The sequence below is a fragment of the Aspergillus homomorphus genome (assembly GCF_003184865.1).
Source record: "Aspergillus homomorphus CBS 101889 unplaced genomic scaffold BO97scaffold_69, whole genome shotgun sequence".
Taxonomy (NCBI): domain Eukaryota; kingdom Fungi; phylum Ascomycota; class Eurotiomycetes; order Eurotiales; family Aspergillaceae; genus Aspergillus; species Aspergillus homomorphus.
Genome location: NW_020291955.1, coordinates 41,666 through 58,993, shown reverse-complemented (window position 1 = coordinate 58,993; position 17,328 = coordinate 41,666). Strand labels below are relative to the sequence as shown.

Here is a 17,328-nt window from a genome sequence, read left to right as displayed (position 1 = left end):
ATATCCGCGGCTTCGGTTAAGAGGCTTACAACAACATCACCTATACGGAGTAGTACTTCCATCATTTACTCTCTCCTGGCTCTGGCTGGGAATCCTTGTTGAAGTTGGGTATGCCAAATTAGATGTACAACAACCCCTGGCCCATGAAGTGACGCCTTCTATATAGATCGATAAGTCAATTTGCCTTGTGCATCTAGTCTGCTCTCACGTTGCTCCTCCGGAATCTGAGGGCACGAGAGCACTGTCACTCATACTTCCGGAAAAGGCTTCTACATCTGACATGCATCTACTAGAGAGTCCATACCGAGTACGTAGATACTGTCTCACAGGCGTTTACCCCTCAGTGGGCCTCTACCATCTCAAATAGATCATCCATGTTGACTAGCGGATAGAGAACCTAAATTTGCTTACTAGGTATGTTGTAATCTCTGTTAGAGCAGGAGCTACGAAACGTGGGAGGCGGGTAGGGACGCGGAGCTCCCCAGTGACCGACCGGACAAGCGAAACAAAAAGAAATGTCAGAATTATCGAAATATAAGAGGCTATTTACCAGGGCGAAGAGAACGATACATTGGATCTAAAGGCGAGGGTAGTTATGATATCAACTCTTATTAAGCTGGTCGATATGTATGAATTTGTGTGTTCATAACTATATATAGTATTGATTGATGTGTAAGTACAGTACTGTATATAATTAAAAAGGCGGTCACGAGTGCGATGGCATAGGCACAGTAAACTCTGCGTAATCATGGAACATCATAACATATGCTTCATGGGCAAGATCGTATACTAACTGACCTAAGTAGGTTGAAAAGTATTATATGAAATGACTGTACTAGAAAAAGAGATAGCTGATAGAAAAAGGTACATACATAGATCCATGCCTTAGGGAAAGCCTGATGAAGAAACCTGTGCAGTCGCAACGGAATAGGCCATGTAACTCCAGTATGCAATGAAATCCCCGTCTTCATTATCTGGAAAGACGACAAGCCCTCCGCCACATGCTTTGTTGCCGACCACCACAAGCTGAATGGGAAGCTCGGACCGCACTACGGTACATCATATTCCCCACCAGGATTTACCTTAAAATTGGTAGCACTCTCGATCCTAACTTCCATTGGGGTCAATCCAGCCCAAGTCTAGAATCCTATGCTACGGTTAGGATAAGCAGTAACTGGAGAGCCAAGTCAAAACATTAAAAAGTGTGAAGGAATTGCTCGCTGACCGGAGATGCGGACTTGACCGCGGCCAGTCGGAAGTGAAGGCCGATACCGATACGTCTTTTTTGCTTGAGGCTTTCACAGACCTCTCAGCATCATTTCTCATGGGCGCCAGCTACTTCCTTCATGCTTGTAAACCTTCCTGGATGTAAAGATGAGCTTCGCTATACGGAGGACTTGTGCACTGAGTACATTAACAGGAGTGCGCAGCTTTCGTTGTGAAATTCTGCGAGCATCTCCATCCTCTTGGATGTGGTTTGGCGGCGCTATGATACTTGGTCCTCCTGCACGTTTCCACTCAATGCGTTAGAAGGCCCCATATGAAGGGATTTCTGCTTGGGAGATTTGAGATCATAAAGTACCCTGATGAACTGGCTTTTTACCCTGATCGATATTTGAAATCTTCAAGGTGAAGACACTTAACTTGTGGTCTGGGCGTTTCTTACTTCATCCCGCAGTACATTCATTGTGTTGATCTTGCCTTCCCCGCTCTGCTGCACATCTCAATCACGCCATCGCCGTCTCGAACTATACCATAAGGTCGGTACATGGCAAGTTCCTCCCCGAAAGGCGCCCCAATTTTAATGTTTCTGGCTCAATCTGCAAAGTCACTTCCCTTTGGTCTCGCTCATCGCTAGATTGCACCACACGTAATCTAGGTCACTATGCCGGAGTCAAAGCAGCCGCACTTCGAAACTCTTCAACTCCATGCAGGGTATCTTAAAGGCTCTCCCAGTCCCATACTTATAGAAGACTGTATACAAAGAGAGACTGATGGTAAATCTGCTAGTCAAGAACCGGATCCTACAACCAACGCTCGTGCAGTGCCGATTTACGCGACTACTGTGAGTTCAGCTGCTTCCGGCGCATTGGTCACCCTGTTTAATTCATTCCTGACCGGGCCTTGTTAGTCATATTCTTTCAATGATTCTGCACATGGAGCCAGGCTATTTGGTCTCAAAGAGTTTGGCAACATCTACAGCCGAATAATGAACGTGAGTAGTCTGTCTCCCGCTAAGCTCTGAATAAAGGAAGGGGGCAGATAGAGTATCACTGACGATGGAAACCGTCGATTTAAGCCAACGGTCGATGTCTTCGAGAAGCGTATTGCAGCCCTCGAAGGCGGCGTTGCAGCCGTGGCTGCCGCCTCTGGTCAAGCAGCACAATTCATGACCATTTCAGCCCTTGCCCATGCAGGCGACAACATCGTAGCGACCAGCAACTTATATGGTGGCACGTATAACCAATTCAAAGTTCTCTTTCCACGCCTGGGCATTCATACCAAATTCGTCGAAGGGGACTCCCCGGCTGCCATTGCTTTAGCCATTGATGAACGGACAAAAGCGGTCTATGTTGAAAGCATAGGAAACCCCCGTTATAATGTGCCTGACTTTGAGGCTATCGCTGAAGTCGCCCATGAGAAGGGCGTTCCACTCGTGGTAAGTGCCATCTCAGGTTTAGGATACGAGCCCACCATATTAAGAATTAATGTCTAGGTGGACAATACGTTCGGAGCCGGTGGCTACTATTGTCGCCCCGTTGAGCACGGCGCAGATATAATTGTACACAGCGCTACCAAGTGGATCGGCGGCCACGGGACTACGATCGCCGGCGTTGTCGTTGACAGCGGCAAGTTTGACTGGGGTAAGCATGCGGCACGCTTCCCCCAATTTGTGGAGCCTTCTGAGGGCTATCATGGTCTGAAATTTTGGGAGACTTTTGGCAATATTGCTTTTGCCATTCGTGTGCGTGTGGAGATCCTTCGCGATCTCGGCCCTGCCCTGAATCCCTTTGCTGCGCAGCAGCTTCTCCTCGGCATTGAGACCCTCAGTTTGCGTGCCGAGAGACATGCGAGCAATGCCATCACACTAGCAAAATGGCTGAAACAGCACGAAAAAGTGAGTTGGGTTTCATACCCGGGTCTCGAGGACCATTCCAGCCACGAAACCGCCAAGCGCTACCTTCCCCGAGGATTCGGTGGAATGTTATCATTTGGTGTGAAGGGAGGTGCCGCGGCTGGAATTCAGATAGTTGACGGCTTCAAGCTTATCTCAAACGTTGCAAAGTAACTCTCTTATATCCCCGAGCATTTCGAGGGAAATATGAGCTAACTGAACTCTTATAGTGTCGGAGATTCGAAGACCCTGGCAATCCATCCTTGGTCGACGACACACGAACAGCTTACGGAACAAGAGCGGATTGACTCAGGAGTCAGTGAAGATGGCATCCGAATCTCCGTTGGTACGGAGCATGTCGACGATATCATCGCTGATTTTGAGCAGTCTTTCAAGGCTGCGAGTGCACTGTGATTCGAGGGTTTTTGCTCAACATCGGAATCTTACTCGTACACTTACCAAGAAAACACGATAACTACTATTCATTGGGATGGATACTGAACTTAAATCAGCCCAGAGGGCTAACCGCCCTCAAGTGCGATATGGTTTTTCTCTGATATCCCCGAGTCAATTGCTTAATCAAGCAATGTCACGTACGATGAACAATTGACAGGCCACATGCTCCCGGTTATAAGAGCATGGAGAGCGGAGGATCTCGTAGTCCACCTGTTGGTGCGTGCTACAAAATAGGCAAACCTAAGCAGAGACCTATTCCTAGGGCGATACTTCCTTACCCAAAATATATAGTGCGTAGAAATGATACCTTTTGAGATGATTCATTGACCCCGGTAAGGATAGGCCTAGCTTGGAAGATTCAACAATCGCGTGTGGAGCGAGAATGATGATAAAAGACATAAAGAAGCACAAAGAAGCGTATGGGAAAAGCGAAAGGCATAGACCGACCACCAAACCCCGACCATATGATCCAGGTGAATGCAAAATAGGTACAAAACATGAAGCAAACTGAAATGCGAAAGACAGGCAAAGAGCCACAAAGCCCAGAAGATGCCAAGATCGCACCTAAGTGTTCAGTTAAGGCAACAGACCGCTCGAAGTGTCACCGTAGATTTGGCTGCATAAACCAAACGAACCCGATAGCTCTGTGAATATTTGGTCCCGAAACATCACCCATGGATTAAGTGGAAAAGATCTCGATTCCTTGACTTAAAACGAACTGATGATAGATCCTACGCCGTGTTTTGGTTGTACAAGCCGAAGCCGAGTAGAAATAGACAAAGCGAAAACAGGTGAAAACGGCACTGGTATCAAAACAAGGGTGAAAGAAAATGGTTGACGGAGACGAGTCATCATCCCCGCAATTTTGTTCAAACTTGAAGAAAATTAGTTACTCATTGGCCTGGAGGAGGCGGTTGCGCCGAGCCACCACCGGATGGTCCGGCCTGTGGCCCTCCCATCATGAATCCAGGGGGAAACATGCCCATCGTAGGAAAGGAGAAGCCAAAGCCAGGCACTGCAGGGGGAACGCCGACGTTGTTGGCATTGGTGACGTCCCTGTCCGGAACGGGACCGGTACCCATCCCAGCAGGAGGTCCTTCACGCTCAGGACGCCGGAACCGATCCTGCTGCCCGCGAGAGGAGACTGGACCGCGTTTGCCGCCAGTATCGGTAGCGATTCTTCTGCTTATCGCTGTGGGAGAGTTAGATAAGCAAATGAGAAGCGAGCCAAGAACAAATGGATAAAGCCATACCTTTCGAGGAAACACCAGCACCAATCTCAATATCTGGCTCCTCGACTACCATTCCAGACTCAATGGACCTTCCACCAGTGCCACCGTACTCTGCGGTAAGCATCCATTTGCGATCCGCCTCAGTCAGTCGTTCGATGGGAATCACACTGACGCCGGTCTGATAGTCGCTGCAGTCACGGGGTCCAAACCCGACACCCCAGCGAGTCTGAAAGATAATGATTAGGGCCCACATTAAACATCGATATATACGGCACGATGTAGGATTGCTTACTCTGAGTTGCATATCACCAGATTTGTATGATTCCATTCCATCTCGAGCATTGACAGCGTCTTGGCGACTGATCATTTTAATAAAAGCGTGACGTTTATCAATATTGACAATACAAGTCTGAACGATTCCAAACTTGCTGAAAAGGGAACGAAGGTGAGCCTCGGACGAGCTATAGACTGATTAGTTCCAATGCTATACGTCGAAAACAGCGATAATTGGTAAAGACTTACGTGACGCCACCAACGAACAGAGTTCGACTCAAGACTATAAAGGGGAAAGTTAGGACAATCCTATATGGATGGAGGGGTAGAGGAAGTAGTGCGTCGCAAACGAACCTTTGATATTACCCTGACCGATGGAGTAATCCCATTCCATGAACTTAGGTCCAGGCGGGGGCAAAGCAGGATCCTTGCGAGCGGGAGAGGGAGAACGGCGCCTGCGGCCGGGAGGACTGCGCTGACGATATTCATTGCTGCGTCGACCACGAGGATCACCGCCCCTGCGACCAGGAGAGTCGCCATGATACTCCCCGTAAACGGGACTGTCACGACGACGAGGAGGCGAGGCTTCCCGACGGCGATCATAGCCAGGAGAGTGCGAGCGACGACGCCCATACTGGCCTGGGGGGGATCGCATGTATTCACGCTCCCGATCCCGGTCATAATCACGTGACTGAGAGTCCGGGCGGGCCCCCCAACCGCTGACGTTTTGACCTGCTGCAAGGTTGAACGGGGGAGGAGCCTGGCCCGGGTTCATCGCGCCTAGATTGGAGGCATTCGACAGGCTCAAGATCTGCAACGCGGTGCCCCACTGGTCTTGCGGAATACCTTGAGCATACAAGAGCTGCAGGAGCTGAAGCTGCTGCAGTGCATCTGGTCCCACCGTATTGGGCTGGGCCGGTGCTGCAGTCGCTGGCGGCAGTAGCGCGGCCAGTGGGTTTTGTGCCGTCGCTAAGGGATTGGGAGTGTGACTCTGACTCTGACTTTGTGGGGGCACCAAGGCTGGGTTCTGAGCAACATTGCCCAAAGCCGCGAACGGGGTGACCATGGCTCCAGGAGCATAAGGGTTTACACCAGCCTGCCCATTTGGGGGTTGTGACGCCTGGTCTACAGAAGAGGGCATGGTCTGCAGAACTGTACCTGGCTGGGTCAAGGCATTAAGTGGGTTGGCGGGCGCCGCCACCGCAGGCGCAGCCGGTGCGGCAGTGTTCTGTTTAGCCATATCCGCCAGAGCCCTTAGAATACTGGAAGTGTCGGGCGCTTGTTGAGTCGAGGTGGATGATGCCGCGCCATTAGTGGGCAGAGGAGCCCCTCCCAGGGAGAGGTAGTTGGGCGCTGGCGAGCCTTCGGGGGTGGTGGATTCAACATCTATAGTGTGCCGCAGGAGGGAGCAAGGTTAGCCGATGAACATTGTCATGCTTTTGAAAACCTAGGGCTGCTCACGAGGCAGGATGGTCTGGATCGAAACATGAATAAGCTGGGTAGTCTTACTTTGCGATGGAGGGGCGTTGAGTTTCTCCTTGAATGAGGCAAGCATGGGGGCAGGAAAAGTATACCCGCGTTCCCAGATGTCGACCAGTTTCTTTATCTTTTCCTATATTGAAGAGGAGCAAATACGTGAGTTGGACGGTTCGTCACCAGGTAACGATGTAAAAGGAAAGAAGGCTGAGTAGACAAGACCGGGCAAGCATAGTGGCCTAGGATTCTATGCCATGATAGTCGAGGGAAATACAGGAGATACGTTGATCGACTCTTAAGCAAGTCTGCATGCGGTCTCCAGAGCAGACCACTGTATCCTATCGGCCCTATGCTTGCCTGCGGCCCTGTGATAGTTGCGATTATGGTTTGCATATTGCATCTAGAGCGTACCTTTTGATCTTCGGGTGCGTTGTTTATGATATCAGTCATCAGGATAGGAAGCAGCTCGGTCACTCTGTTGACACCAGCGGCGAAGGTCCCATCAGGGGCAGCACTACCGGATGGTTGCCCTGCCTTGCGCGCTTGTTCTACCCACTGTCGAGTTACAGAGTCTACGACATAGAGTACGCCCAACTTGTGTGTCCCTGGTGCTTTCTTGAAATGAGTGTAGATCTTCTGGATGAGGACGGATTCGTTCTGTGGTAAAAGGAAATCGAAAGATTAGCCTCCAATCACAAAAGATAAGAACACAAGTGACGGAAGGGTAACATACCTGGACGTTGGCGGTGCAAAGTGACGTGATACTGTTGATTTTGGATCCTGAAACACCTGGTGGCTTGAGAGCCAGCATCGACTGGAGGTAATTATCCAGTTCTGCTACAGCAGACGACATGGCTGGTGAATATTTTGTTGAAGTTCCGAGCCAAGTACGAAGAGAACAGGATACAGCCAGAAGACGTCTTCTTTTGGGATAAACTATCGCTTCTTCAGGGGGTAGCGATGGACTTGGAGATGGTACAGGGAGGCGATATTCGCACCGTGCTTCCAGCCAAGCGTTCTACTGGGAAATCCAGTTGCAGTTAAAAACTCTTGAGATGCTTTGAGGAGGAATACCAATGACCTGGTAAAATAGTGAACTCCTGAGCACTGAGCACTATGTTGTTTCCTAAGCGGACTTCTGATCGTGTCACTACAGACTTCAAGAGCGTACTCTGGCGACCAAGGGAGGCCTTCCGCCTACAGCTGGAACACGGCCAAGCGATGCTGTCCAGGGCCTTGCGACTCGCAAACGAGTGTACACAGTATAGCCTAGAGTGCTAGGTCCGCTGGATAAAGTTGAGAAGAGTATTACAGTGTGCGAAGACTGTGATGAGAAGATGAAATGATGAGATGATGAAGGAAAGAGGAAGAAAGGATGGATGCAAAGAAGATTTAGGACATGGAAAGAGAAATGAACGGAAGGGAGATTCAGTTTGCGGTGGTCGGGGTCAGGTGAGAAAAATCAACCGCTTACATAACACAAAGAAAAAAAGTATTTCTTGGCTGCCTCATTCATCAGGCATAAACGAAGCCATGTGGAGGCCTGGAGTGAGAATCGAATCACGTGATGGAGCAAGAAACCCCTTGGCATAATCAGCTGGAACCGCATGTAAGCTTTGGTCGGAGCCTCGGTGAGTCGAATATGGTAGGTACTATAATGCTCTGGCGTATCTCTACTCCGTAGATTCTGAAGTTCTGAACGTACTCCGTATTGTTACACTACTGCATAGATTAAGATAGAGTTTCATTCAACCCTCCGTGTCATTCCTGAGATAGCATTATAAAGAAAGCTATTTTTGGGATTGTGACATGCCATGGCACACTCAATGCCTACGCACCAACTCCAGATGATCCTTTGTCTCCTGAGGGTCGTCATTACCCTTCAAGTTCGATGAGCATTGTTTAGGATTGATGTTATGGCTTTGTAGAGTAGGTAGGGTAGGGTAGGGTAGGGTAGGTAGGTAGGTAGGTACTGTACATGCAAAAGATCCATTGGGGAACTTTAATCAGGGCATCTATCCCATGCCTCGGGCTCGCGTCCACATGCTACCAGGAATGCACGGGGCGTACAACTGGGCAGTAAGGAAGTCAATCAGTTCTCTTTCACACTGAGAAGAAGGAATTAGGTAACCCGTTCTTTGGAAGCCTGGGCGACATACTCGGTCGTCTACGAGTAGTGCTAGGAAGTAAGGACCGTACTAGAAGTGATAAGTACTAAGTAAGAAAAGGATGGCGACTGCCGACGTCACAACGAAGAGAGAAGGGAGGGGAGGGTCACCACAGTGGCCACACCCATCTCAGCTCCATCTCATTTGCAGGCACTCCTCCGTTTACGGATGGACCGGGTGCCGAAGATCGTCGAAAAAGAAAAAAAAAATAGAAGCAATGAAAGACACGAAAGGACCCGATTCCGTCAAGGATCAGTCAAAGCAATAGCAAATGAATTTGCAGGGCGATGGACTCGTTTACTCTCCAACGGCCAAATAACTGATGGGAAATGGATCTCTCACAGCTTGACCAGGCGCGTCCTGATCGTGTGTATGTACAGTAACTACAAACCTCAACTCGGATCCTGTTCCGGACAACGGACCTAAGTTTCTCTCCCCGTCCCTCCCTCAAGCCCGGGACACCGGCCGCCTTGAAACTAGCGTGACCGTATTGTTACGGTCTACTTCCCCCTCTGCCTTGCTCTGTTGCCGGGTGTTACCGTACAACCCGTGTACCGGCTGTGGAGGTGTTACGGCCAGATGGAAAAAAAAGGCCCGCAAAAGAGCTTCTCCCCCGAGGGCTCTACCTTCTAATCTCCTTCCTTCTTTTTCTTTTCTACCGCTGTGTGATTATACCCTTTCCTCTCCTCTCTTGTTATATCATTCCCAACTTCTGATCACGTTGCCTCTTTCATCATGGCTTCCACCTTGAGACTTGGAACCTCTGCTCTTCGCTCCAGCGGCATGGCTGCTAAGCCCGTCGTTCAGTCTGCTGCCTTCAATGGCTTGCGCTGCTACTCTACCGGCAAGGCCAAGGTTCGTCGCGCTGCCAATATCGATCGTTGCTATGCTCACCCGTACTGATTCGATTACACTCTTCAGTCCCTGAAGGAGACTTTCGCCGAGAAGCTTCCCGCTGAGCTCGAGAAGGTGAAGAAGCTTCGCAAGTACGCTTGACCCCAGTCCCTTTCGTTGGGTTCCATTGCTAACCACCTTTGGTCCATGTCTGTAGGGAGCACGGCAACAAGGTCATCGGCGAGGTCACCCTTGACCAGGTCTACGGTGGTGCTCGTGGTGTCAAGTCTCTCGTTTGGGAGGTGTGTGGCTCTTACTCGATTGAATTAGTTATTAGGTTGCTAATACTCCCGTCTAGGGATCTGTTCTCGACTCCGAGGAAGGTATCCGTTTCCGTGGCCGCACCGTGAGTATATTCCTAGCCCTGAAAACGGTGACGGGCACATGCTCACAATTTGCTAGATCCCCGAGTGTCAGGAACTCCTTCCCAAGGCCCCCGGTGGCGAGGAGCCTCTTCCCGAAGGTAAGCATTCTAACTGTAAAGCCATGATGGTCCATCCTTTTAACGTAAAATTGATAAGGTCTCTTCTGGCTCCTCCTCACCGGCGAGATCCCCACTGAGCAGCAGGTTCGCGACCTGTCTGCTGAGTGGGCTGCTCGCTCTGACCTCCCCAAGTTCATTGAGGAGCTGATCGACCGCTGCCCCAGCACCCTGCACCCTATGGCTCAGTTCTCTCTGGCCGTTACCGCTCTCGAGCACGAGTCTGCTTTCGCTAAGGCTTATGCCAAGGGTATCAACAAGAAGGACTACTGGAACTACACCTTCGAGGACTCCATGGACCTCATTGCCAAGCTTCCCACTATTGCCGCTAAGATCTACCGCAACGTCTTCAAGGATGGCAAGGTCGCTGCCATTCAGAAGGACAAGGATTACTCCTTCAACTTGGCCAACCAGCTCGGCTACGGCGACAACAAGGACTTTGTTGAGTTGATGCGTCTGTACCTGACTATTCACTCCGACCACGAGGGCGGTAACGTCAGCGCCCACACCACCCACCTTGTTGGTAGCGCTCTCAGCTCTCCCATGCTCTCTTTGGCTGCCGGTCTGAATGGTTTGGCTGGTCCCCTTCACGGATTGTAAGACCTTCCGCTTTCCTTTTTGAACCAGAGCCCCCGGGATTGCCTCGCTGACATGACGATATTGTATAGGGCCAACCAGGAAGTGCTCAACTGGCTCACTAAGATGAAGGCTGCCATTGGCAACGACCTTAGCGACCAGGCTATCAAGGATTACCTCTGGTCCACGCTGAATGCCGGTCAGGTCGTTCCCGGATACGGCCACGCCGTCCTTCGTAAGACTGACCCTCGCTACGTGTCTCAGCGCGAGTTTGCTCTCCGCAAGCTGCCTGATGACCCTATGTTCAAGCTGGTCAGCCAGGTATACAAGATTGCTCCTGGTGTCCTGACTGAGCATGGCAAGACCAAGAACCCTTACCCCAACGTCGACGCTGTAAGTTGGCCACTCCGAGAATTTCTGAGACTCGCCCCACAAGTTCGAAATGCTAACTCTTGTCTAGCACTCTGGTGTCCTCCTCCAGTACTACGGCCTGACTGAGGCTAACTACTACACCGTTCTGTTCGGTGTTTCCCGTGCTCTTGGTGTCCTGCCCCAGCTGATCATTGACCGTGCCCTCGGTGCCCCCATCGAGCGCCCTAAGAGTTTCAGCACTGAGGCTTACGCCAAGCTTGTCGGTGCTAAGCTATAAATTTCTTGTCGATGATGTGAACTCCCCAGAGAGGATGAGGAGGTTTTGTGACGAATAAACACTTTATACTTTGTATTATGCCTATCAATTCTTTTTTTTTTTGGATTATCCCTCTTGTTGACTGGGATTTGCCAAGTGTTGGGGTTGGTTCGATTAATGTATGATAGGACACGGTTCGAGCGGACCTGGTAACAGCACTTCAATATTCCATGTCAGATTCCCTACGCCTACTGATTTATCCTGGTCATTTTTGGTAGACTGCTGCATCCGAGGCGCAATGGGCGCGCGCCGAATACTGACACATGATATGTGTCCAATAGTGAAGGCAGCGAGGAGGTTTGTGGGGATCGTGGTAACCTGCAAGTCTCAACCAGCATGGATTGTGATCTACCCATCCAATGCAATTGACGTGTATGTAGTCTGGGAGAAGGTAGCCAGAATCTTCATTGTTACGACTCGGGGTACTGTTTCGAGGCAAGGCCTCAGTTTAAATCCTTTGACGCGGGAAGGAGTACTCCGTGGTAGGATTGAGAGAGCTCTCGGAATGACGCAGAGTTAGCGAGCAACAGTGTCATTCCGTCGATATACTCCGTGAACCGAAGAAGGGGAGATTTTCTTTTGGGGTTGGGGGAGGTGGGGGGGGGTTGGTGCGCGGCAAGGTAAGGACTAAGGCAAGGTAGGCTGAGTACTCCGTAAATACTCATAGCTTAGCTAGCTAGGTATTAGCTCCCGTCCTGGGCTCTCGTTCAACTCAACCGTTGGGAGGGGAAATGCCCGATTTACTCCGTACTCAACATCTGCTGGTCGAAAAGCCCTCGGGTGTAGCTGGTAGTGGTGGGCAGCCTCACCGCCGGGACAGAACCGGTCTAGCTAACGATATGCCTTGATCAAGCTAGAAGCATTTGTCGTCAGCCTATGACCGCCAACTGACTGGGTCATTCCGGGGTGTTTTGCTCCTGACCCCCGATCGGAAAGGAACGAACGAGTAAGACGAGTTGACTGTGCTCATTACTACGCCGTAGCGCGCGTACCTTGGCTCTCCCAGGGCGGGCACGGCTGGCTTCCTTCCCTATCACTGCGGCCAGCAAAAATAATACATAACAAACCAGCCTTCCTTCTCTGCATCCTGAAATCTTTCAATAAATCCCCCACAGTCTTACCCTACCCACCTGTGCTTCATTGCTCACCTTCGTCGACCGACCCGGAATTCCCAAGTTTTTCCCCAGCCTTAGCCTTGGTACGTGTGAGACATCCCCAATCGAGTTATTTACTTCTGGACCCGTCGGACTTGATAAGCCAATGCTCAGCTGCAAGCCCCGGACATCAAACCACCTCAGCTGCATCATCCCCTCCCCCAATTCATCCCTGCTTATTCCACGCTGCTCTCCCTCTGCTTCCACCACCCTCCTTCTACAGTACTCTCAGTTACCCTACGTTTCCATTAATCCTTTCCCTTGGCGACTAATCCTTTTTAACTCTTTGTGAAGATCAACAGCAACCCAGGCCAACGAGTCAATTCCCAGTGACTTGCCACTCCTATCTGCAGTTCCACTACCTTCTCTTGCGATCCCTTAGGCGACGAAGCCCCTTATATCCCTTGGTCAGGGCCCCTTTCAGCGTTCCCCAAGTTTGAAGATGTCTCCCGCTCCGGTTGCGACGGCCCCTACTGGCCAAACGCTTGAGAAGAAGCCTGTGAAGTTCAGCAATCTATTACGTGCGTAATCCAGTCCTGATCATCTCCACCAGGTGCGCTCTCTGATTCTAATGGCTTTTCTACAGTCGGTGCGGGGTTGAACTTGTTCGAGTAAGTACTCCACCCTCTTTGACATCTTTGCCACATGTTGTGTATGACTGACAGGCATCGATAGGGTCACAACCTTGGGACAGGTACGGTTACCCTTCTTCTTATCGCGCTGAGGGTTGGCGACTGTTCGTCAGACTGACATGATATCTTAACTTTAGCCGCTGGAAGTGATCAAGACAACCATGGCCGCAAACCGGGGCGACAGCTTCGCCGGCGCAATGGGTCGGATTTGGGGTCGTGGCGGGATCCTCGGTTGTAAGTGCTTTGTCTCCTCTTTACCGGCCGACTAGCGTGTTGGGGGGGCGCGTCTAACGTGGAGTCACAACAGATTATCAAGGTCTCATTCCGTGGGCCTGGATTGAGGCCTCCACCAAAGGTGCTGTCCTGCTCTTCGTCGCGTCGGAAGCCGAATTCCGCGCCAAGGTGCTTGGTGCCCCCGATTTCGTGGCAGGTATCGCTGGTGGTATGGTTGGTGGTATCGCTCAGGCCTACGCTACGATGGGATTCTGTACCTGCATGAAGACAGTTGAGATCACCAAGCATAAGATGGCTGCGCAGGGTGTCAATCCGCCCAGCACCTTCGCGACTTTCATGGACATTTATCGCAAGGAAGGCATCCGTGGCATCAACCGCGGTGTCAATGCTGTCGCTATCCGCCAGACCACCAACTGGGGTTCCCGTTTCGGTTTCTCTCGCTTGGCTGAGCAGGCGATCCGCAAGGTGACCAACAAGGACGACAGCCAGAAGCTGAACGCTTTCGAGAAGATTCTGGCTTCCGGTCTGGGTGGTGGTTTATCGGCGTGGAACCAGCCCATTGAGGTGATCCGCGTCGAAATGCAGAGCAAGACCGACGACCCCAACCGCCCCAAGAACTTGACAGTTGGTAAGGCTGCCAAGTACATCTATGAAAACAACGGCATCAAAGGCCTCTACCGTGGCGTGGCTCCTCGGGTGGGGCTGGGAATCTGGCAGACTGTTTGCATGGTGGCTCTGGGTGACATGTGAGTTGAAACCCCCGTCCCACACCTTTTGTCCTTGTACTTCCGGGTGGAATTCAATCCATCGAATGAGCAATGCCGCTTATGTGGGCTGGCGGCGGCTGGATCGGCGCACCCCGGTCTTCCCCATGTGATTTCTTTAGTATTACCGAGGGAAGAGTTAAGGCTAACGTGTGGGTCTCCGTTGAACCGAACAGGGCCAAGGAGGCAGTTGAAAAATTGACGGGCGAGGCTGTCACCGCAAAGCACTAGGGAAGGTTTGAGATACCCTTCTGCCATGCACGCGGTCAGAGAAAATATGGGTAGACGCTGGTCTGGTCAGTTCGCCGTCGTCTCAGACCGGACCGTCGATGAAAGCGAAGTGGTGCGAGGTGCTGAGCACGCCGCACAACAGAATTTACAAGCATTTTATTCATTACAATAGTGTTAATAGACCTGCAATCGTCATTATGACTCGTTGGCCGAAATCGAAGGCGGTTTTGAATCTTGTGCGAGGGGTATCGTACAAATCATCTGCCTACTATGTGTTGGGCCCACCCGCCTCGACTCTTAGGTGTAGTACATGGCTATAGCATATGCAGGGATCTCTCCTGCTCGATCTCGGGATTATGGCAAAGAGTAAGTTGAGTTGGATTGGGTTGAGTTTCCACTGGGAACGTTTCTCCATTGGCAGTGATTTCTCTGCGCCAAGCTGCAGATACGAACATATGCCAGCTTTTTGCTTTGTCGACATCAATGCTTATATTGTAAAGCCTAGCCACAGTAGATATTTATCTGGCGTTGGTTTCCCGCATAGACCGAGGTAGTCCCGATTGTAGCGTGCGCAATTAATCGTTGCTGGAAAGAGGATTGTTTGTGAACAGCAACTGGACAGGTGCAGATAGTTCATCTGATGTCTAGCCCAGATACGCTTTTTTCTTTTCTTCTTCTTCTTCTTCTTCTTCTTCTTTTTTTCCTTTTTTCTTTTTTTCTTTTTTTTTTTTTTTTTTTTTATTATAGCCAGGTTACTTTTGCGGTTTTCAGAAACTTGGGAGTATAATGGCTGCGCGAGATGGACCTTTCTACGCATGGATTCGTGCTACAACTCTGACGATTTCATCTGTTGTCAATGGAAGTAGCTCAGGCGGGAAATGCCTGCACAGCTCAAGTGCACAAAACATAGGGATAAGATACAATTGTATTACAGACGCACACAACTACAGCCACATCATCACAAATGAAAAACAAGATATCTGCGGAAGGTTGATCTAGACACAAGGTGGGTGGAAAAGGAAGACGCGCTTTTTCTCCAAAAGCAAAGCCAGTCTAAGATGTATTTATTGTATACATGTTTAAACGGTCAAGCCAAGGTCCTGGCCGTAGGGCAGCTGGAAGAGATCTCCAACAGCGGTGACGGAAGCCTTGCCGGACAGGAAGGACTTGGCGACCTAGAGGTAATGCGGTTAGCCATTAACTTCTATGCAGAAAAAAAAAGTAGATCAAGGATTTGCGGGGCATGGAACTCACCTCCTTAACCTGAGCCTCGGTGACAGCGTCAATGCTCTGAGCAACCTCGGAGATCTGGTAAGGCTTGCTACCGTTGATGAGAGCGGCGCCGGTAGCCTCAAGACCAGTCTCAAGGTTCTGGGCGGACTCAAGGGCACGGAACTTGGCCAGCGCGACGGCCTTCTTGACATCTTCGCTAGCGACTTCCCCGGCGGCGGCCTTCTTCAAGGTATCGACGGCACTCTTACCAGCGGAGGCGATCTGCTCGGCCTTACCAGTGAGAGAGATGGTGAAGAGACCGGCGTCGGAGTAAGCGAGGTTCTTGGTCGAGGCACGGACCTGGGAGAAGCCCTGGGTGGCCTGGCTGAGGAGAGAGAAACCAGGGGTCCACTTGATAGTGGACTCACCACCAAGGAGGGCAGCGAGAACGGAGGCCTCGGGCTTGTAGGCAGAGGTGCCGAAGGCGCCGGAGCCGGGGAAGGCAACCACAACGGCGTTTCCGGCCTTGGAGGAGATGCGCTGCTCGCCACCGTAGTATTGGGAGGCGGCGCTCTGCTGAGGGTGATACTTGGAAGAGCCACCAGCGCTGGGAGCCTCCTTGAAGAACTGGCCAACCCACTTAGAAACCTCGGCCGAGTTGGGACCACTGCCGACGATGGCAATGTTAGATTTGGCGAACGCTTGCTGGGCAAATTCTGCGACGGCCTCGGCAGAGAGATACTTCTCGAAAGCAGTGGTGACCGAAGGGGTGATGCTCTCGCCCAGACCGCGGTGGAAAGCCACGGCGTGGGCAGCATCAATAGCAACGGCCTCGGGGTTGGCGGCAAGAGCTTGTTGTCTGTACTTGAGGGTCTTGAGAACGACCTCGCTCAACTCGTGGGCTGAGAGAGAAATAGCCATATATCAGACCTGACTAACACATTGGAAACCTAGCGGATTGACATACCGGAGAACTTGGTCTGGGAAGCAACCTCCGCCAAGAGCTCAGCGAAATAAGGGAGGTCGTTGGCAAGGAACTTGGCCTTGAGAACAACATTCTCACGCGAGTGTGTAGAGGAGACTTCACTGCCCAGCAGTTCGACCTCCCGATTGATCCGCAGTGCCGAGCGTTTGAGTGTGGACTGTGTGTGTGGCGCAGAAAGTCAGTTTGTTGGTGCCCAGAGTAAGTAATTGTGCCTAAAAGGCGTAGGAAGTCCAATTGAGCCAGAAACACCTACCTTGAAAGCAAATTGTTCGAGGGCATCGGAAAAGCCAGGGAAGGGCTGGTAGCGAGTGCCGGCCTTAGCAACGAGGGCCAGGGTGCCGGTAGGGCCGGTAACCTCTCTGTTGGCGACCTTCACACCCGCAGACTCGGTGACATCGTACTGGAGGCCAGGAGTCGCGGCAGAGGCCATGCCCCGATGACTGGTGGCACCAGCAGCAGAGCACTGCTTCTGGAGCGCACGGGGCGCATTTCGGCTGATGGTGGATCGCGACAGCATTATCGCATGTGTAGAAGAAACAAAGAGAGGAATGCGAGTAGGAAGCCGAAAGGCTTAACGGCAATTGGAGGTGGTGGGAAGGTGGGAGAGCAGAGGAGAGCTGCCGGCGGTCGTTGGGCGGGTTAGAAACGATGTCTGAAAAGCTTCAAGATGCCGGCGTCGTTGATTACTTGCGCCCTGATTGGTCTGAATTGCGAGTGCGGGCGGAACCGGCTTTTCCTCGTCCTCCGAGTCAGCTGA

General features: G+C 51.3%; 6 protein-coding genes across 6 annotated transcripts; 4 read left to right on the top strand and 2 right to left on the bottom strand.

Annotated features, from left to right (window-relative positions):
• Positions 1–280: 280 nt before the first annotated feature.
• On the top strand, positions 281–1,143 carry BO97DRAFT_418690 (uncharacterized protein; the record flags this gene model as incomplete). Its single annotated transcript, XM_025696533.1, has 6 exons — positions 281–307; positions 436–589; positions 660–672; positions 703–731; positions 840–864; positions 918–1,143. 6 exons carry the CDS (start codon positions 281–283, stop codon positions 1,141–1,143), a joined length of 474 nt encoding a protein of 157 aa, XP_025546465.1.
• A 651-nt stretch (positions 1,144–1,794) lies between these two features.
• BO97DRAFT_409109 (O-acetylhomoserine aminocarboxypropyltransferase/cysteine synthase family protein) lies at positions 1,795–3,874 on the top strand. The gene is made up of 6 exons (XM_025695996.1): positions 1,795–1,935; positions 2,011–2,065; positions 2,132–2,215; positions 2,300–2,659; positions 2,717–3,285; positions 3,346–3,874. Exons 1-6 carry the CDS (start codon positions 1,886–1,888, stop codon positions 3,527–3,529), a joined length of 1,302 nt encoding a protein of 433 aa, XP_025546464.1. The 5' UTR covers positions 1,795–1,885; the 3' UTR covers positions 3,530–3,874.
• A 590-nt stretch (positions 3,875–4,464) lies between these two features.
• On the bottom strand, positions 4,465–7,405 carry BO97DRAFT_418688 (Nrd1 complex RNA-binding subunit; the record flags this gene model as incomplete). Its single annotated transcript, XM_025696532.1, has 8 exons — positions 4,465–4,763; positions 4,825–5,029; positions 5,096–5,264; positions 5,326–5,359; positions 5,431–6,462; positions 6,586–6,688; positions 6,964–7,209; positions 7,286–7,405. 8 exons carry the CDS (start codon positions 7,403–7,405, stop codon positions 4,465–4,467), a joined length of 2,208 nt encoding a protein of 735 aa, XP_025546463.1.
• Positions 7,406–9,346: 1,941 nt separating this feature from the next.
• Positions 9,347–11,724, top strand: cit1 (citrate (Si)-synthase CIT1). Its single transcript, XM_025695995.1, has 8 exons — positions 9,347–9,575; positions 9,642–9,706; positions 9,772–9,856; positions 9,913–9,960; positions 10,017–10,077; positions 10,136–10,691; positions 10,764–11,064; positions 11,132–11,724. Exons 1-8 carry the CDS (start codon positions 9,456–9,458, stop codon positions 11,318–11,320), a joined length of 1,425 nt encoding a protein of 474 aa, XP_025546462.1. The 5' UTR covers positions 9,347–9,455; the 3' UTR covers positions 11,321–11,724.
• Positions 11,725–12,469: 745 nt separating this feature from the next.
• On the top strand, positions 12,470–14,614 carry BO97DRAFT_400358 (putative mitochondrial DNA replication protein (Yhm2)). Its single transcript, XM_025694289.1, has 6 exons — positions 12,470–13,034; positions 13,100–13,124; positions 13,189–13,207; positions 13,283–13,379; positions 13,453–14,125; positions 14,320–14,614. The coding sequence occupies exons 1-6, from the start codon at positions 12,956–12,958 to the stop codon at positions 14,372–14,374; spliced, it is 948 nt and encodes a 315-aa protein (XP_025546461.1). The 5' UTR covers positions 12,470–12,955; the 3' UTR covers positions 14,375–14,614.
• A 611-nt stretch (positions 14,615–15,225) lies between these two features.
• Positions 15,226–17,204, bottom strand: BO97DRAFT_409105 (ubiquinol--cytochrome-c reductase subunit 2). The gene is made up of 4 exons (XM_025695994.1): positions 16,825–17,204; positions 16,554–16,728; positions 15,629–16,488; positions 15,226–15,549 (listed from the first exon to the last, which is right to left on the bottom strand). Exons 1-4 carry the CDS (start codon positions 17,086–17,088, stop codon positions 15,454–15,456), a joined length of 1,395 nt encoding a protein of 464 aa, XP_025546460.1. The 5' UTR covers positions 17,089–17,204; the 3' UTR covers positions 15,226–15,453.
• Between the last annotated feature and the right edge of the window lie 124 nt (positions 17,205–17,328).